We start from the raw sequence: 21,326 nt of genomic DNA, 5'->3' as shown, positions 1-21,326 counted from the left end.
AACTCAGCTTATGGGTCAATGACACTTGACATATACACACTCTATGATATGCAGTTATGAAAAGGACAAAATGCAGCAAGCAAGAAAATTTCTGACTAAACTTCTTCTGACTGCTTAAAAGCATTCAGGATACATCTGTGATCTCCAAAGCCTATTCTGCAAGAGGGTTTGTGTATGTTTCATCATGGTACACAGACTTAAGTTTTGTCCAATACAGTTTCTCACAGACATTTTATTTTAATTTTACCTATTAAAAAAAAAAAGGAAAAATTCATTATGCCAAAACCCAGTACCCAACATTCTCAGTCTGGTGGAACAGGAAAATGAAATAAGAAACTCTGGTTTAGAACTTATGAGCTATAGTATTTAAGGAGATTTTCATCTGTGGGCTTCAAGATTTTCTTTTCAGCCATATTTACTACCCAACCTGGAGCAAGACCAAAGAAAATTTGCCTTGGATCCTTTCGAGTACTCAGCATTTTGAAGAGTTCATCCTTAGTGATGTCAGGTAAAATATAACCATATTTTTTGGCTAGTTCAAGTCTTGCTTCAGGAAACTGGGCTGGATCTGCCAGGTAGCCGCGGTTCCTAGCATCTGTGTAGTACAGCACCAATTCCTCAGGTGGGAGCATTCGCTTGGGAATAGGTTTTCCACGAAGAAAAAATGGAACAGGTTTGCAGAGAATCTCTATTTTAAAAATGGAGATATAAACATTAGCTATGTAGATCATTAGGCTTCTTTTATAAGCTAAACATTTTCTTTTATCTTTTCATGCCAAGAAAATTAAGAATAAATTTAACACTAACAATGCTTCTGTTTCCTTCCAAAGACCAACTAAACTTTGCAGTAAATGAAAAAGGGTTTTAAAAAGGGGTAAGTTTATCTACTTCCTCACAAAGAGGTGACGGACTAAGTATGTAAAATGAGATATACATCTTTGGACATGGCCAACCTAGAAATTTGCTTTCTTGACTGTATTTGTTAAAGGTTTAAATTTTTTTTTTTTGCAGGGGGAGGGAGAAAATGGGGAGGAAAGGAAAGATGATAAATGTTTGTTAATCAAAAAATGCTCGAAAGAGGATGACAGAGTAACAAGCTCTCCAGATTTCCCCCACAAATAAGACAAAATAGAGCCTGAGAGTGAATATAGCATCGTAAAAATCAAAAGAATTGGGGCAAAACAGTGGTCCTTCTGGGACAACCACAAAAGAGCCAAAGAAAGTTCCCAGGACTAAGGTTTGGTCCCTGTGAAGAGTAAACACCTCCAGGCTAGTTCCACTAAAACAGCAAACAGGGAGCCCTGGAGCCAGCTGGATTAGGAGGTAGACTCTGCCCCAGCCACAGGAATTTTCACCTTCTGGACAGTGTGGGGAGTTGGGCATCTTTGCAGGGGAAGATTAAGGGAACCTCTGCTCATAAGGGATATCTAACCCAGCTGTGCTGCCAAGACTTGGCCCTGAGCGAGAAGAAACCACTACAGGCCCAGTGAATGCAGACACAGTGCAGCAGAGAAACAGCTGGCGGTGGGCACTTAAATGAGGGTGGAGTTCTTGGTTTTGGGTTTGAGGCCAGAGGGGAGAACTGAAGGAAGATTTGAGGCCAGGGGCACCATTCCCCCATACCCTAGGACTGCAGGTAATTACAAGAACAAGCAGCTACAAATAAAAAAGATGAGTAGGCAAAGGAGGATGAATATAACAACAGAAAGTTACTATGAGAAAAAAAAAAAAGCCTCTCCTACCCTAAAGAGTAACAACAAATGGTCACCTGCCCAAAAAAAATTCAAAGAAGAACTTTAAAAAGACTTCAAAATCAAATGAAAGATATTGAGGAAAGCTTAAAAAAAAAAAAAAACAATCCAAGAAAAACAAGAAGATTTTATGAAAAGAAAGTGAACCAACTGGAAAAGGAGATTCAGAATCTTAAGAAAGAAAACGACTCCTTGAAAATTAGAATTGGGCAAGGGGAAGTCAGCAAAGAAAGATAAAACAAAATAGAAAGAATGAAAAAATAGAAGCGAATGTGAAACATAAGAAAACTGCTCTGGAGAATAGATCAAGGAAAGAAATCATAAGAACAAATAGAGTACCTAAAAACTACAATCAAAAGAAGAATCTTGATACAATAATACGAGAAATAATTAAATTGACCAGGAGCACTAGAACAAGAGGGGAAAGTAGCAATAGAAAAAATGCACTGATCCACCTGAAAGAGATCCTGTGAGGAAAACTTACAAGCAAGTCACAGTTAAATTCCGAAACCCTCAGCTCAAGGAGAAAATATTATAGGCAACAAAAAAAAAAATTAAATATGGCAGAGCCACAATTAGCATCACGTAAGATCTAGCAGCAGAGATACTAAAAGACTGCAGGTCTTGGAACACTATATATCAAAAAGCAAAAGAACTGGGGTTGCAACTGAAAATATCATACCCAGCAAAATTAAGCACAATCCTGAATGGGGAAAAAAAAGACATTCAATGACTTCCCAGACTTTCAGGATTTTGTTGCCAAAAGAAATCTAAACTTAATAGAAAATTTGACATACAAGATCCATGAAAAATATAAAGTACATATCAAAGACTAATTGCAAGGGACTCAGTAAGGACAGACTGTTTACTTTTTATATGAGGAAATGTAAAACACATGTCTAAGATTGTTATTAGTAATTAGGTAGTTGGAAAGAAAGATTGGGGTAGGCCCAAGGAAAAAGTGATTCTAAAAAGTAAAACTGTTTAGAAAAAGGTAAAAAGTGTAATCATCTCATACAAATGAGGTGCAAGAAGTGCCACAGAGGAATTGGCTGAGGGAGGAGGGTTGGTAGTTCAGGAGCCCTACTCTAATTGAAAATGTGTTGAAGAGAGAACAACACATACATCTAGAAGGGTATAAAAGTCTTCTAAATTCAGAAAGAAATAAAAGGCTAAGGGGACAGGGAGGGGGGAGAGGATAAGGGAGGGATTTTTAGAGGGAACCGTACTCACATAAGATCTAGGTTAAAGAGACAATAACATATACATTTAGAAGAAAATAAAAGTCTTCTAAATTTACAAAGAAATAAGAGGGTGAGGGAATAGGATAAGGGAGGGAGGTAGTAAAAGACTGTCTAGGTTAATAGGAATGGGATAAAGAGGGAAATATGTATATATACATATATATATATATTTGGAAAGTTATAGATAGAAACAAGAGGTTGAGGGGGAAAGGTTGGGAGTAGAGGAAAAGGGAGGGATTTTTGGAGGGGGTATAGGTTAAGGAATAGGAGGGGAAGGTAGCAGGTAGAAGCAGAGGAGTGAGGAGGGATAGGAAATAAGAGATACACACTAACATAAAAAAGATCAGGAGTAAAATTTATTAGGAAAAAAGTAAAGGTAGTAATCATGATCTCAGACAAACTTAAAGCTAAAATAGATTTAATCAAAAGAGAAAAATAGGGAAACTACACTATATGTCAGCCATATTAACCAATACTGTTTTAGATTATTTAAAATAACTAGACAGTATAAAGTTGGAATACTGCTGTGGTATAGGAAATGATGAGCTGGTGAACTTGGAAAAATATCAAAAGATTTGTACATACGAAGGAAGATGTTATGCATCCTCAGAAAAACAGAGGACAAACAAGTATAGTACAGTCTTACAGATGCACGTTAATGTATGTGTCTATAAGTATGATTATAGATATCTAAGTATATGTGCTTGCGTATGTATGTATGTATTATGTGTGTGTGTATATATATACATATATATATGTATGTATGTATATATATATCCAAGATTAATTGCAGTTTTCTTGGGGAAAGGGGAGGAAGGGGGGAGAAAAGAACAAAGTCAAAAGTACACAGCAGAAAAGAAAAGAAAACTTACAAAGAAGCAAATATGGACAGCTCTGAACACAATGTATAGTATTTACTATAAAGACTTTCTTGAAATGGAAATTTACTGCTGTATACTTTGAATCCTCTCTTACATTCTGCTGTGTACATGGCAATGCTTTTATTTCTTATTTTGTATTTAAGTTTACAATCTGTTTTTTTCTTTTCTTATTGTGTATTTAAGTTTTAATGTTTAAGTCTAAAGTAAATTAATAAAAAAATACTTACATGTAAAATTAAAATATCAAAACAAACAAAAAGAGCAGGTCTTATTTTTACATGACTTGAGTCTCATTTACAGTCTCTGTTAAACTAGGACCCACACCACAGGACTGAAAATGGAGTGGACTTCTAATGTCCTTTACCTTTCAGTAAGGAAAATGAAGCCAAGGTATGTTAAGTGATTTGCTCAACATCATCAATAAGAAAAGGCAAAGCTGGCAGTGTCATGTGACTTCAGTTATACCTTGAAAAGTCTAATGTAATAAATGCTGTAATAAAGAAAGAAGGGGTCTGGAAAAGGTGTATGCTAATTGTACAAGAGCAACTACAAAAACCTTAATTAATCTCAGTAATCTCTAGCCTAATTGGAAAAATTACGGGGAATATAAGGATTTTTATAATAACCTAAATAAACTGTTCAATTTAAAATAAGATGGCTGACTAGGAAATGACGTCAGACAATCTGATATCTAGAAAAGAGCCACCTCGGGCAGGCAGGTGGTGTCACAGAGCACAGAGTGCTGGGCCTGCAGTCAGGAAGACTCATCTGTAAGATGAGCTGGAGAGGGAAATGGCAAGCCAGTCCAGCATCTCTGCCAAGAACACCCTAAACAGGTTCACACAGAGTCAGGCATGACTGAAATGACTGAACCAGCAAGGAGAGTACTGTAACCAAACACAGGACTTGCAATACCTAGCTCCCTTCAAGCTTCATGTCAAATGACAGCTCCTGTTTCAGGCCTTATCTAACCTGCCCAATTATCAGCGCTCCCTTTTCCCTGAAATTATTTTGTATATACATGTTACTTCCCCACAGTACAGTATAATAAGCAATTATTCCCATGTTATAAGTGCAAGTAAAGTAATAACAGCTTCTTATGTTCAAGGTTTAAAGAGACATGTGGCATACGGCATTGGGCATCTATCATGAAGGGAAGAGGAAGAAAACAAAAGATGAAACTTACCCAGGCTTCTTGGATCATAAAATGCTGTAGTAATAACACCACCATTTCTTTCAATTGCAGCTATGGCGAGCTCTGAAGCCATCTGAACTTCAATATTAATTTTAGCCTTAAAGGTATCAGCACCCTGTTGTGAGTTAAAACAACATCAATTATCACAGACAATCATAAAACATTTGGACCTGGGGAGTGGGAACTGACTACACTTATTTTTTTCTGCTTAAGTGTAATTTATTTCTAAAGCCGCTTCACTTTTAAAAATGAAACTCACACTAGCAATCCCCATAACAAACAATTTGAGGTAATTTTCCTGTAAATCTATTAATTCTGTATTTATTAAGCACCTTATTTATACAGAGGTTACAAATCAAGAAAGGCTTTCTTTCATGAAAGAATCTTAGATGACCTAGAAGGAAGAGAAGTATTTGATTCTAGAGTCAACAAGGAGCACCTGGAGTTTGAGGAGACTAAAATGGTCAAATTTTCCCCTCAGGAGTATCACTTTTGGCAGGTATGTGGAGGATGGATTAGAAAGAGGAGACCTGAGATTGGAAATCAATTTGCAACCTCCAGCCCAGAGGTGAGGAGAGAGAAGTAGACATGGATATGAGCAGTGAAGAAAAGTGAAGAGCTGAGGATGACACCAAGGTTATGAACTTGGATGACTAGAAAGATGGTTGTTTTATCAAGTGTAACAGATAAGGGGAGGTCTGGGAACCTGAGGTGGGTATAGAGAGGGGAAGCTGCTGCTGTGAGCATCCTGGTTGGGGCTAGATTCTAACTGCATTAAAGTTCTGACTCCTGGCAAAAGGGACTGGGGGTGAAGAGGAGATTGGGAGCTCATAAAGAGAAGGAACCAGAAGGATAAGAGGTGATATGGTTGTACTGGAGACAAATTCTATGATAGGCTATCAAGGACAGAATAGTGTATCTTCCTACTTTCCCTGATCATGTATCTCTCAGGGCCCAGCCCTGTGACCACTTTGAAGACCAATTAATACAGACGGTAGACTAGAAAGAGGAGAAACTGGGATCAAGGAGAACAATGAGAAGGCTTTTATAGTGGTCTAGATAAGAGGTAATAATTGAACTATGGTAATGACAAAGATGGGTAAAAGATGAGAGATGAAAAGATACACTATGATAGAAGAGATACTGTGTAAACAGCATAGTTAATACTTGGCAAATGATTGGATGAGGTAGAAGAAAGAAGAATCAAAGATGACACCAAGGTTTTGAGTTGTGTGACCAAAAATAAGACAATGTACCTAAGAGAAAGAAAAGGTAGGACCAAAGGTCACTATCACTTCTCATTCTTTATCTTCATCCAGTGCTACTATACCGTCTGCTTTCTCCAAATTTCAATCTGACCTATCCTTTTATCAAGAGGCATTTTACCAGGAGGTGACTAGTAGCCTTTCTTCATTTTGTCAAAAGTTGGAGGTACAGAATCAGCAGTTCCAGATGACAGAGAGGCTCCAGTATGAATAGCCAGAAGATGATAGGATTTAATTTAAAGAAAAAGGAAAATATGCCCCTCCAAATTCAATAGTAACGTCACTGACTAAAGTCTCAGTCTAGGCCCTACATTTTACAGATGAGGAAACTGGGAGCCAGAAAATAAGTATGTAGCCCAGTAGCATACAAGTAGTAAGTGGCAAAAATTTAAACCTGAGTTGTGTCACCAAATCAATCTGTCTTTCAACTTCATTATGACTACACTATGAAAGGCCTTAACTATGATAAATTAACGAGTATCACAGATATTATAGTAGAGGGTAAGAGCGTTAAATTGTTCCTAAACTAATATATTAAAACAACTCCTGGGAGGGAAGTCCCTAAAATTAATAAGATATTACCATATTACACAAGGAGAATTAATCTTATTAATCTTGAGGAGAGATTTTAAACTAAGATTCTTTTTTCCTACTGTCTTTGATGCTCTCTTTCTACAACCCTTAATTCTGGTACTTCTATATTCCTGGAACTTTTTCCAAAGGAACCTGAAAATACTTTTAGTTTAACATGAATACACAGTTCCCTCTAGTGGACACTATTTGCCATCTACTGGTTAAGTAAATCTGGTGAGTGGAAATGTGAAGGTTGAGAAAAGATAAATTATAGGGTGATTATTAGCTTTACAAAGGATTTAACAGTACTTCTAGAAGTAGAAAACTTCATTAGTACAATTAAAATAGGATTAACAAAAATTTGATCTACATTTTTTTATAAATATTTTTTTCAAACTAGTTACATTTACATGACCTATTTGTGGTTGAAAAGAAAATAAGTTAGGGTGAATAACTTATACTGCATAAATGGTCAAAGGATGTGAACACAATTTAACTAATAGAAAATAACCATCAGATTACATGTGAGACATTGTAGATAAGTCACTGGTAGAATTAGGTGGCTTGACCAAATCTTTCTATCAAGTCCCAGAACTCTATCTCTAAGCCTCTCAACCTCCCAAAACACAATTTACACACAAAGAAATAGAAAATATTGCAAACCAAAAAAATGTACAGCTTTCCTGGCAATTAAATGGCACCAGTACACATCAAGGACCCTGTGATTAACAGGTAGGCATATTACCTCCCTTCATCTAGATCATGACCTCTTTTTACCTTAGTTGCTATAGTATCATCCTCAGCCTTGGACACTCATCATCAGAAGATGAGTTGCGCTGAACTTAGCCAGGGTAGTTTTGAGGGAAGACAAAAAGTCCGAAAGCTATAAGGCCAGATACTTAAAGACTTTCCAGTTTAACAGAAGCTACCAAGACTTATGCTCTACAGGTATAACTTTGGGTGACCCCAAGTCATTTCCACACCACTATCAAGCATCAGAATAGAACTTTAGTGGAAAAGAATGTCTCCACTTAATATAACTATTAAAAACCAAAGTTGAGAGAGATCTTAGGAAAATCATATACTGCTAGTGGTACTATAAAATGAGATCATGGATAGAGCACTCTATTTGGATAAGGAAAAGCTAGGTTCAAACCCTACCTCTAGTATTTACTAGCTGTGTGACACTGGACTTACCCTCTCTGGGCCTCAGTTTCCTCATCTCTAAAGTAAGAAGAGGGTTGGACTTGACAATCTGTAAAGGAACTAGCTCTGATTAATCCTATGAACTATAAAATTATTTATACTTTTTGGTCCAGCAATTCCTCCATGAGAAATATACTCCTAAGGAAATAACTCAAAAGGAAAAAAATTATAAAAAACATTGTTTCACCATTCAAAGCAGGAAAAAACTGAAAACTAAAATGCCCAAGAGGAAACTATTTAAGGAAAAAAGACTACTTAGCTATTAAAAAAAGTCAAGTATGTGGACTTTGATGTCATATGCAAAAGGCAATTTAAAATAACCACAAACTCTGAGAACTGGAAGGGGTTTCAGAAGTCAGTTAATGTTCAATTAAAAAGGCAGAACATGAACCTTCATGTAAGCACTGACAATGACAAAGTAAAAATATACATACTTACATAAACAAAGATCCTAGGAGGATTTGGTGACTGATTTAAAGTGATTAGAATTTTAGAATTTTAGTTTTTAAAGAACTATAATTCAGAAGATAATGCTCATTAGTTCTTTTGGGTACAAAGTTGCTTAAGTTCATAATAAAATTGTGTGTGTGTATATAGATAGATATATATGCCCATATATATTTCCTTATGTATGCACATAAAAACGGCAGCAAGGCATTAGAAAAATGTGGGTTCACATCCTACCTTTGCTTTTCCATAGTTGTGCTCCTGCCTAGGATGTTCTTCTTTCTCCCCTTTGCTTCCTACATTCCCAGCATAAGGCCTTTCCCAGTTCTGCCTCCACCCCCCACTCCCTCATCACTAACAGTAATAACAGCTAACATTTCTATAACCCCTACTCTGTGCCAAGCACTGTGCTAAGCTCTTTACAGTTAGGATCTCATTTGATCTACACACCAACACTGTGAGGTAGGTGCTAGAGCTTTCCCTTGAGGAATACCTCTCATTGACACTGTATATATCTTACGTGTCAATAGAATACAAGCTCCTATAAGGCAAGTGTAGATTTCTGGCTTTCTCTGCCTCCCTGGCACTTAGCCTGTGCCTAGTACATGGGAATTTCTCAATAAATGCTTATTGACTGACTGACATTCTGGCTATCTGGTCCTGAAAAATTACTTAATCTCTCAGAGTGCCAGACAACTCTCTAAGACTACATACAGAATGGCAGTAGATCTATGTTGGTTAAGGGAACTTTCTCACCAGAAACTGAGGATACCAATTAAAGTATAAGTCCCAGTTAACATATACATACAAAAAGTAGTGTACACAGAATGCTAGCCCCCAAGGAACACACTAATGGTTTCACATGTATATATGCACCTTGAGGGCAGGAGCTTCCATTTTTTTTGTCTCTGCATCCTCAGCTCTAGGGACAGTGAAGGCCCTTAATAAGCAAGGACTGAAGAGAATTTCTATAGCAAGATAAGATCCATTTCATACACACCTCCTCCACCAGCTGTACACCATAATCCCTTTTAAGTGGCTGAATTGTCACACCTCTTCCATTGACAAGCTGCGTTAAATCAATAGGTTGGGTAGGATCTACTCGACCTAAATCAATCAGGTACTGTAGTCTTTTGAGACTCAAAGGATGGTACTGACGCCGAAAGCTAAAAAAGCAAGAGATTGAAAACAATGAAGTTATATCGGCAATACTGACGTAAGGACTACTTTTTTTTTTTTTCCTAAGGCAGTATTTTAAATGGAAACCACTACCTGGCTATTTCTCCCTCCCCATGCCTACTCCCAATCAAATAACTGTCAGGCTCTGATACTTTCTTTTATTTATAGACTGATTTGGGTATTTCAAGGGCGGTTAGGTACCGAACTGGATAGAGTGCTGGACCTGAAACGAGGAGGACCTGAGTTCAAATCTAGCCTCAGACATTTCCTAGTTGAGTGACCCTGCACAAGTTACTTTAGCCCTGTTTGCCTCAGTTCCTTATTTGTAAAAGTGGAGAAAGAAATGGCAAACCACTACAGTATCTCTGCCAAAGAAAAACCTCAAATGGGGTTACAAAGAGTTGGACACAACTGAACAACATACAACTAAGGTATTTTAACTAAACATTTAATACTGCATTATAAGTTTCTACAATGTAATAAAATATCAGTAGTTTGCTGGAGAAAGATGGTTCATAATATGGAAAATAAACATATCTTCTAGAATCTTAACTCTATTAATTTACATATAAGAAAGAAAAGATTTCAGTAAAATTTCAGCCTAGTTGCTTTATCATAATCAAATCAGTGGAGGCCAAAATAATGAGGTCTCGTTGTGAGTACAAAATCCAGCCCAAGAAACAGTATCATGTTTATCATTCTTATGGAACATCAAAGAGATTTTAAATGACTTTAAATTATATGTTGATTCATCTCAATTTAAAATAAACTAAGTAAAACTTACCTGTGTCCTTCATTAAATCCATACTTTGGGATCCGAAGATAAAATGGAGTCTGACCTCCCTCAAACCCCAATCGAGGTCTGTTTCCTCTCTGCCTTTCTCCTTTATGTCCTCGGCCACATTTTCGACCTCTTCTTCGACCTCTTCTTTGTCTTTCCTAGAAAGCAAGTGTCAATTCAGTAGTAGACAATTTCTAAAAAATGTGTATTTTCATCATGTTCACATTTTTATTTTCTCCGACCATAAGTTGTAGAGGTGCACATCTGCGGTCATTTTCTTCCATTTTGTCACTCCTGCTTCCCACACACCAAAACACGTTCAGAACTGGCTAAACTTCAACAATCAAGCTATACTCAAGGCTCAGGGATGTGAACTGAAAACTAGAAATCCAACAAGCTCTTAGGCTGAGCATCAAAGCTACGTCAAAACAGCGCAAAGTAATTACTCTGCAACTGTAGTTCCTATTAGCCTGCTTTGTAATAAGTTCTACTGCATTCATGTTTGCTTCTAAACTCGTATTTAAGAATACAACTGTTTTCAGTCCTGTTACGTTTCTTTCAATTACTTGGCACTGATACTTTGTGTAAATTACCAGGTGGCATTTTTGTATCAAACTACAAAGGGAAAGGAAACAAAGTTGGTCTCATGTAATTCTTGGGGACAACGTAGGAGAAAGCAGATCCGAGAGCCGGCCCGCGAGGTCCCCTCCGGTCATCGCGGACCAGCCCGAAGCCCTCAGCGGCCCCAGGCGGTGAAGCCTATAAGACGCAGAGGCTGCAGAACACCTGCGCAGGTGGAGTGCTGACGTGTTGTGTGTTTTACCCTCAATCTAATTAGAGGTCTGCGATAAAGATAAATGGCTAACTTGAAGTCTTGGTCAAGCGAGGTAAAGGGGGAGAAGCTTAGATGCCGCCTCTTGCCTTCGAAACAGTTCTGAGAGTGAAGGCAAATGCTTCTGCGGGCCTGCCGCGGCCGGGCTGCTATCTGACCTGGCGCAAGCACAGTGGGGCGGGGGCGGGCTCGGACACGAGGAACACAAAACCCCAGGGCGAGCCGGGGCAGCGCGGACGAAGCCCCCCACGCTCACCCCTAGTTCCCTCCCCCTCCCTTCTCCCCGCCACCCCCGGACATGGGGAGGGGCAGGGAGAGGACGCCGGGGTCATTTCAGTTTTCCATCTGCTGCCATTTACCGGTTTCTTGGAGCCGGGGCTGGGCTTCAGGTTGGCCAGGCTGACACGCGGCAGAGAGCGCAGAAGGTCCAGGGCCTTGGCGCCGCCGCCGCCGCACGCCGGCCCCGCCATGGCAGCTCACCTGCCCGCGGCTGAGCGCCTTCAAGGGCGAGCGGAGCAAGCGCAGACCCACGTGAGCGGAGCAGGCCCTGCCGCTTTACGGCCGAGGCCCCGCCTCTGTCGCAAAACGATTTCCACCGAATCACGAGGCTGCGGCGGCGCCTAGGGCATCTCAGTCCCCAGCGGTCCAGGTCCGGTGCGGACGCTACGCCCTGTGGGCGGCAGCCGGAACCTTTCCTAAGACGACCCGACGCCCGGGGACCTCTACGCCTCCCGCGAGGGCCGCTATCGTAGCCCGCTGGTGGGTCTGCTTACCTCGGGTCTCCTCTAAGGCAGTCCATCTAACGTTAAACCGCTGACGTGGTTTCCCAAAGCGCAGACAGGTCTGTGACGTTACCTGTGCACTCTGCGGCATTCAGCAGCCTTCCCCACTTAGCCCGGCTCAGACCTTCACAGACCTCTTACACCCTGCTCCCTGACAGCGGCCCTGCCTCCCGGCTGTTCCGCGCATTCCTAGGCTCCCGCCCTTGTCTCCGCTTGTCCCCGGACCCGGAACGCTCTCCTTCCTCCGTTCTGATAGCGACCTCCCGGGCTCCCTCGGCGTGCCAAGTCAAATGCCTTCTTTTACGGGCAGCCTTCCCCAATCCCTCTTTTAATTAGTCAGTCATTTAATTGTAATTTAATCAATTTCTTTGTCCTGTCATTGGTTTGCACGTTCTCTTTCCCCGCTAAATTGTAAGCTCCTCGAGAGCATGGATTGTCCTGCCTCTTTTATATCTCCAGGGCTTAGCGGAGTGCCTGGAATATAGTAGAGGCTTAATAAATGCTCATTTCATTTAATTTAATTGATTGAACTTGAGCCTTTGGGTCTAAATTCCTTTCTAGCAACCAAGTAGCCCCGTGATACATGGTCGCTCTTTCCTTTCACCAACCAGACAAACATCGAGGACCCTAGGGAGATAAATCAACCTCTTTCTCTCTGTGCTAGCTGACCTTTTCCTTCTCCAGGTCTTATTGCGTTTATTTAATCATTTCTGAACCTGTTGCAAATTCGTGTCTGTCCCCAGAGTGTCTACTTTAGATTTTAAGTCTCCTAATAAGGCAAAGCAACTTCCTGTTTCCATTCTCCAGTCATAAGCTCTAAGGCAGAAAGGAACCTTGGAGATCTAGTACAGAATGAGGAAACTGAGGATCTCATTAGAGAGACCGTGATTTACCCTAGGTCGGACAGGTAGAGCTCCAATTCCTGCTTCCAAAAAAGTTTTTCTTGAAATCATTTTTATATTGCCATTATTGGTGACGGTGATTGCCAAAACTAAAGGCTAAAATATTTTGAAGTCACTTAACCTGTTTAATTAGTTAAATATTTTCCTTTTTCAATATTTAATTTTAAAAGTTTTTTTTTTACTGTGTATGTCATCAAAAAGTTCAGGCAATTTCTAAAACTTAAATGCATATTCTTTAAAGTAGAGAAGTTGCCTAAATACAATGGAAACAAATTGCTTGAAAATTAGATAACTCATAAGCATCCTGGTGAAACTGAAAGAAAAACAGAAATTAGTCTTAGAAAATATTTGAGAGGTGAGCGGTGGGTATGGAGCCAACTTCCAAGCCCAAGGGATCATGGATTCAAGTCTTACTTCTGAAACGTCTTGGCTTTCAACTCTGCGCTTAACCTTTTACTTAGTCCCTTTATCCCTCAGTTCTAAAATGATAAATAACAGAGAAGATCTTAATTGAACAATGCAAATTTCTCACTTGGGAGTTTCCCATACTAATGGAATCACCGTCCAGTTCCTATTCCTATGCATCTGTTTTTGTTGTTCCTCCTTCCTTTCAAGGAGAACCAATGACATCAAAGGGTGAGGTCTTGACTTGTGTGTGAACTGGATGTAAGTGAGGCAAAGTTGCACAGGCACTTTCATAGCCCTTGGAACAACTTGTTTTCATCTACCCATTCCACTAGGTGAAGTCTTCACATGCTTGGGGTAGACATCCCCTTAACTCAATGACGGGTGTGAAGCCTGTCCACGTGTCAGGGAGACTAGTAACTGGTTTGAGGGCTTGACTCATCCAACTTTGGCATCTTCCTCTCACCCAACTCTTACCTGTGACTCCAAGAAGTGTTACCCCTGGTAAAACTATCTTGGCAGAAGGACTAAACCAAGATCCTATAAAATCACTGTGAAGCTAAGTGCTTTATACTATATGGAAACACAAAAGAGACAGTCTTTACTTCTGCACTTAAATAGCTTTATATTGAATAGTGTTCACAGATTCTTGGCAGCTATTTCATGCTTTTCTTGAGAGAAAATGAGAGGGTTTGTATGCTCTTGGCTAACAGAAAGGTTTTTTTTTTTTTTGAAATCATAAACATCTTGTTTCGGAGAAATACTGAATTTTTCTGTGGACTCCTTAGCAATATATTTTTTGAAGAGTTGGGGTGGATCATAGATAAGATTTACATTGAGCTAACTAGATGTTATAAAAACTTAAATCCGAGTAATAGAAAATTACTTTTTTATTATGTGGGGTTTTGTTGCTGTTGGAAGGAGAACTTATCTGTTGCACATTCATTCATTCAATACCTATTATTTAATGCCGACCATATGTAAAGTATTATGCTAGGCACCAGCAGAGATACTAAGATTATTAAGACATGATCCCTGCCCTTGTAGAGTTTAAAATCTAGTGGGGAAATAATAATGCTAAAAATAATATAGCTATATAAGAAAAGAACAAAAAGGTAGCATGGTATACTGAATAGAGAGCTGGCCTCTAAATCAGTTCAAGTCCTGGCTCTGATACATAATGTTGCTTTTATGATCCAGGGCAAATCACAACTTTTCAGTTCCTCCTAGGCAACTCTCAAAGAGTTGCAGAGAAGGTGCTGCCCTACCTTGGTAGGGACTTCCTCATTTCCTCTTTGGGAATTTCTTATAACAATGAAACCACAAGTTCAGCCCCATACCATCCCAAGAAAATTGCTAGGGAAGATTCAAGAAAGGAAAGACTATTTTAACGGTAGAATCAGAAGAAGCTTCAGAGACTGACAGTATTGGTCTCCAAGGATAGTTAGTATTTTCTTTTTTTATTATTCTGAATTTAAACACACAAAAAATGAAAAGTGGGCATTTCTATATACACAGCAGAAATTTTAAAAAAAGATTCTATATGAAATCATGAATCTTCATTTTACACTGCTTGCTTTAAAAAAAACATACAATAAATTCTTCATGTTACTTTCAGAACTGTCTTGCTTGTCCATGCTTCCTTCTACAAATCATTCTATTTTTTTCTCTGCACTTAAAAAATGTTACAAGGCCTGCCCACCCTCACTTCTGGAATCATTATTGCTAACTTGCCCTCCTCAGTTTACTCCCCTCCTGCCCAATTTACCAAAAGATAAAAGGGGTTTCTTTGGTAACAAATAACCATAGTCATAGCAGTGGCCATGTTTAAAAAGGTATGTCTCAACACCTTGTTTCTGTCACCCCTCTGTCAGGAAGTGGGTAACCTCCTTCCTTATAGGTCTTCTGGAAACAAACTAGGGCTATTGCATTTTCTAAGCAGCTTTCCTTTACAACATCGTGTGTAAATTGCTCTCATCATTCCACACATTTCACTCTGCTTCAGTCATGATACCAAGGACTCTCTGAAATCTCTTTTGTCATTGCTTACAATACAATAATATTTCATTATACTGGGGCAGCTAGGTGGTGCAGTGGATAGAGCACCAGTGCAGGAGTCAGGAGGACCTGAGTTCAAATCTCACCTCAGACACTTGACACTCACTAGCTATGTGATCTTGTGGCAAGTCACTTAACCCCAATTGCCTCATCCTGGGTCATCTCCTATCATCCTGATGAATATCTGGTCACTGGATTCAGATGGCTCTGGAGGAGAAATGAGGCTGGTGATCTGCACAGCCCTCCCTCACTCAAAACAAAGTCAAGTGCAAGTCATGTCATTATTTCTCTGATGGTATGGTTTTCTTTGGCAATGAAGGACAAAAAAATTCCATTATACTCATGTACCACAATTTGTTGAACCATTCTCCAATTGTCTGAGAGTCTCTAAGGAATTGCCTTAGATTCTACTTCTTTTATTTCTCTCCCCCCCTCCTTTAATCCCTTCATCAGGAAAAAAAAGTTTGCTTTCCTGTGAGTCTTTGGTATTATCCTCTTAACTGAAGCTCCCCATCCCCACTTAATTTTCTCTTGAGTTTCATGAAACTGTGTATGTGTCAACCATCTTTTGTCAGTTTCAGCAGAATGGTGCTTATCTGATGCTCTTTCCTTCCTTCCCCCATGTTTATATATTCTTCTCACATATTCCAATTATGAGAAGCAGTAACTGCTACCCACTTCTTCCTGTTTTGCCTCCCTTCTCTTTCCCCTCTTCAAATGATCAGAAAGGAACCGATCCCCTCCCACTTCTGTTTTTTTTTTTTAAATTTAATTCCCTCAATACCTTTCAAAGAATTAAATTTCCAAAAGAATGTATGTTCTTTTTTTCCCTGTTACAGTGTTAACTCTGCATTATCATATGCCTCCTTCTAGTTGCTCAGATAAATTTATCTTTTTAGGTTTCTCTAGATTCTTGTTTTTGTATTTCAAAGTTCCAACTCAGTTCTAGTGTTTTCCCTAGGAATGCTTGAAAGTCTCCTCTTCCATTAAACATTTTTTTCTTCCCCTGTAAATTTTGCACAGCTGTAAGTTATTTTTCGTTGTAGGCCTATATGGTCACGTTTTAGGATGGGGTATTCCAAGATCTCCTGTGTTTCAGAGTACAAGTTGCCAGGTCTCATATGATCCTGTCGTGCACTGTCCTGTATCTCATCTGTTTACCAGAGTTTGTCAATTTCACCTTTGCAACATCACTTGAATATACCCCCTTGAGAGAAGAGCTCTGGCACTGCCACCACTCTGATATAGGCCCTTGTCACCTCTCATCTGGATTAATGCAGTAGTCTCCTGGTGGGTTTACCTGTCTCAAGTCTCTCCCTACTCCAAAACTCCATTCAGCCACCAAAATGATTTTCCTAAAGCTCAGGTCCAACCATGTCACACACCCTCCTTATCCTACTCAAGAAACTTCAGTAGCTCTAGATTGCCTCCAGGATCAAATATAAAATCCTCTGTTTGATGTTATTTCATAACCCATCTCCCTCTTACCTTCTTCCACCTTATTCTCTACCAAATACATTTCATTCCAGTGACATTGTTCTCCTGGCTATTACTTGAGCAAAAGACGTTCTCAGAAGGCATTTTCTCTGTCAGCCTTCCACGCCTGGAACACTCCTCCCTCATCCCCTCCGATTACTGACCTCCTTGGCTTCCTTCAAGTCCCAATTAAAATCCTATCTTCTACAGGAAGACTTTCTCAACCTCTCTTAATTCTAGTGCTTTCCTTCTCTTATTTCCTACTTATCCTGTATATAGTTTGTTTGTACATATGTTTGCTTGTTGTCTATTCATTAGATTCTGAAGTCCTTGAAGGCAGGGGTTGTCTTTTGTCTCTTTTTGCGTACTCAATGCATAGAACAGTGCCTGGTACGTAGCAGGTGCTTGATAAATGTTTGTCAACCGAATGACTTGACATGGTCTGTCTGACTAAACAAGAAGGTTTATATTTGGGTGGGGGATAGAAATTAATTAGTAGGTAGGAAGCAGAAAAGAAAAAATCAGCAAAACACTGAAAAATATACAGAAGAAAACAAAAACAAGTTCAGAAAGGGGCACAAGTCACAATTTTCTTACTATCTTGCTAAGTTTAATAATGCTTTTAAAATTTGAATTGCACCTAACAGAACTAATAAAAAGTTAGCTTTTAAAGCCATACACAACTTGGTACCAACTTACCTTTCTAACCTCATTAGATACTGCTTCCCCTCCCACACTGTGATCCAGAAAAACTGATATTTTTCTCTGTTCCTTATAGAGGACAACTCATTTCTCATCTCCTGTTTTTTGCACTGACCGTCCCTCATGCCTAGAACATACTCCTTCCTTACCTCAGTTTGTGGATCACTCTATTCCTTTAAGACATAGCACAGGCACAATCTTCTGGATGAAGCCTTTTCTTACCCTTCCCCACCTCTGAATTGCTAGTCCCCTCAATTCCATACACTTTTATTAACTTTATGGTTATGCAGTGTATATCTGCGTAGTGTGTGTAGTATCGTCTCCCCATTTGAATGTAGGTTTCTTGCAAGTAGAGATCATTTTATTCTTTGTACTTGTCCCATCAGTGTGTGGCATGGAGCCTGAAATGTAGGAGGTGTTTAATAAATCCTTGCTGATTGATTGGTTGAAGAAAGATAAAGAATTTGGAAGGTGGAGATGAGAAAAAAATGTGTCCTAGGTAGAAGAACAACTTATCTGAATACTGAAAGTTAAGAGAGAGATGCAGAGTTTGGGTAACAGTGTGTCAAGCATACTAGGCTTGGGGGATAGTTTATATGACTCTTGAAAGGTAGGAGATGGTTGCAGAATTTAGGAAATAGTGCATTAAATTCAGAAAGAGCTAATAGACTAATTTGGCTAGAAAACAGAGTGAGTGAAAGAGAATAATGTGAAATAAGTTTGGAATGGTAAGTTGGAGCCAGATTGTAGAGAGCCTTAAATGACAAGTTTAGAAGTTTTATTTTATCCTAGAAGCAAGAGAGAGCCATTAAAGGTTTTTGAGCAGAGGAATCAGTGTTTTAGGAAGATTATTTTGGCAGCTGTGTGAAGAATGGATTTGAAAGAAACAGTGATAATAGATAGGAAAGGACACATGTGAAAGACATATTAGGAATACAATCAAGAGGACTTGGAAAATGAATGGATACAAAAAGGGAGGCAGAGTGAAGAATCTAAGATAAAACTGAGGTTTGGGATATGGACAGCTGGATGAATGGTAGTACTATTGGCAGTATAGTAGAAGAAACATTTACTAAAGTCTCAGCCTTGGAGGCTACTCTAATTTCCCCTAAAAGGTAAAAAATAAAACCATCTCAAGACTTAATTGGGCCAAGGGAACTAATGTTTAAATCACTGATGTATCTTCCTGGTTGCCTAAATACAAAAACCCAGCCCACCAAGAACTGGGTACTTGACATACACTTTTCATGAGGCATGACCCAACATGGAAAATATGGAAAGCTATACCTAATTGAATCAATGCTGTATCCCTGCTGAATATCCTTTACATGATATTGTTCAGTAACTTTCTTTTTGTTAAATATTAGATGATCTATAAGTTGTTGTTCATTCTTTGTTTCTTAAGAAGACCAATGACATCACGGACAATGTCTTGACTTGCTTGTAAATTGGATTTAAATGAGGCAGAGCTGCATAGAGTTGTCAGTACCGCTCTCTCTTCCAGAGTCATCAAAGTCCCGTGGCAGGACAAAATTCAAGATGACTGGCGATAGTTTAGGATGCAGTGAATGATCTTGGCATCTTCAATGTCTGACCAAGCTGTAACTAAATGTTCCACAGTACTTTCTTCAGCCCTCTTCATGGCTGTCGCAACAATTCTAATCTTAAGGCCCATCGGTTACCCTCAGTCTGGTTTTGCCCATTGGCCAAGCTGGTTTTACTGGGGTGTAGCCACTGTAGATGCTCCAATTTCTTGGTGAGAGTTGGGTGACAGATGGACAATAAAAGTGGATGAAAAGGACTCAGCAAGCCCTCATGGCAGAGGTGCTAGTCCTCTCTGAACATTCCATATATTCCATCTCTAAATTCCACTAGAAGTAACTGGTGGTATAGTGGATAGAGCACTGGGCCTGGAATCAGGAAGCCCTGAGTTCAAATCTAGCCTCAGACATTTACTAACTATATGATCCTGGGTATTTCAGTTTCTTCAGTTGTAAAATAGAGATAATAATAGCACCTACTTCCTGAAGTTGTGAGGACCAATTGAGATAATACCAGTTCAATGTACAAAAAAAGGTAAACAAAAGACAGGGAGGGTATAGATCAGTGGTAGGCTGCATAATCTGGGACCTGGTGTGGGAGGGATCCACCATTGGGTCCTACCCTTTCTACCATCTTCAATAAATGGCATTGTTCTGGAAGTGAAGTATAATGTAAAAAGGTAATCCATGGGGCAAGCTCTATAAATCAGTGGCAGAAAGTACCCAGAGGGAGAGCTTAGAATGAATATCTTAGAAGTTTTGATTATTTGCATAATACAGAGAAAAGAAGTGACCAGAGGGTCTAGAGTAAACATCAAGAGAAGATAGAAGGGGCAAGTAGGTGGGGCAATGAATAGAGCATTAGCCCTGGAGTCAGGAGAACCTAAATGCTGTGTGACCCTGGGCAAGTCACTTAACACCATTTGCCTTCTGACCCCTCCTCCCCAAAAAAAGAGAAGATAGAGAGCGAGAGAAAACCTTTTTGGAAAGGGGAACAACAAAGAATCAATTTAAAAACTAAGGAACAGGACTAGCTGAAGGGGAGGAGAGGAAGGGGGAATCTATTTGACTGAGAAGAAAAAAGAGGGGGAAGAAATATTTAACCAGATAAAAACAGGAAAGAAAAATTAACTAATAAACAAAACCCTAAACAGAAAGGGATCATCTCATCAAAGGATGAGAGGGGATCAGTTGTGAGTAGAAGACAGCCAGTGGAAACAGGGCCACCTTAAAAAAGGCTAAAGTAAAGTAACTGAAGAAACCTAACACTGTGTTTACAGAAATGGGAACTTGAACCTGAAAAGCTTCTGCACAGTTAATATTAGTGTATCCAAGATAAGAAGGGAAATGGTCAAATGGGGGGAAAAATCTTTGTATCAAGTTTCTCTGATAAGAATTTGGTATCCAAGATATATAAGCAATTAATAAACATACATAAGACTGTTAGCTATTTCCCATAGAGAAATGGTCAAAGGATATGAACAGTTCACAAAAGAATGGCAAAATAATCACTACCACTTGAAGAAAAAATGCTCCAGGAAATCATAATAATAAAAAGATACAAATGCAACCCCTCACCTCATACCCTAAAAACTGACAAAAATGACCCCCAAAATGCCAACAATCAATGTTGGAGGAATTGTGGAAAGATAGGCAAACAAACTTACATTGTTACTGGAGCTGTGAAATGGTAAAATCATTTTGGAAAGCAATTTGGAATATGTAAATAAAAGCACTAAAAATGCTCCTGTCTTTTGAACCAGAGATTCCATTATTGAGCTTATACCCTAAGGAAGCCACTGATAAGAAAAAGTTCCCATATACTCCAAAATATTTATAGCAGTACCTTTTGTGATAGCTACACATTGAAAACAATTTAGATGCCCCATCAAATGGGGAATGTCTAAACTGACTGTACATGAATGTAATGGAATATTACTGTTCTGTAAGAAATTATGTGTATGATACTAGATGGAAGAATGGAAATATCGACATGAACAAAAGCAGAGCGAAGTAAGCAGAGCCAAAAACGATTGTATACACAGTAACTGTAACAATGTAAATGGAAAGAACAATGATGTGCCAACAACAAAAAATCAAAAGTAA

At 39.1% G+C, this 21,326-nt stretch overlaps 1 protein-coding gene across 1 annotated transcript; it reads right to left on the bottom strand.

The window, feature by feature from the left end:
* Positions 1-212: 212 nt before the first annotated feature.
* On the bottom strand, positions 213-11,931 carry MRPL15 (mitochondrial ribosomal protein L15). The gene is made up of 5 exons (XM_072604599.1): positions 11,714-11,931; positions 10,526-10,680; positions 9,563-9,728; positions 5,063-5,186; positions 213-688 (listed from the first exon to the last, which is right to left on the bottom strand). Exons 1-5 carry the CDS (start codon positions 11,822-11,824, stop codon positions 351-353), a joined length of 894 nt encoding a protein of 297 aa, XP_072460700.1. The 5' UTR covers positions 11,825-11,931; the 3' UTR covers positions 213-350.
* Between the last annotated feature and the right edge of the window lie 9,395 nt (positions 11,932-21,326).

Source organism: Notamacropus eugenii, chromosome 4 (assembly GCF_028372415.1).
Source record: "Notamacropus eugenii isolate mMacEug1 chromosome 4, mMacEug1.pri_v2, whole genome shotgun sequence".
NCBI lineage: Eukaryota > Metazoa > Chordata > Mammalia > Diprotodontia > Macropodidae > Notamacropus > Notamacropus eugenii.
This window is presented reverse-complemented; position numbering and strand designations above follow the sequence as displayed.

Excerpts from the sequence above, each read along its gene's own strand:
- MRPL15 (XM_072604599.1), bottom strand. The coding sequence starts at position 11,824 with ATGGCGGGGCCGGCGTGCGGCGGCGGCGGCGCCAAGGCCCTGGACCTT. Across the intron at positions 10,681-11,713 it reads GCCCCGGCTCCAAGAAACCG|GAAAGACAAAGAAGAGGTCG; the intron begins GTAAATGGCAGC and ends CTTGCTTTCTAG. Across the intron at positions 689-5,062 it reads TTATGATCCAAGAAGCCTGG|AGATTCTCTGCAAACCTGTT; the intron begins GTAAGTTTCATC and ends TTTTTAAAATAG.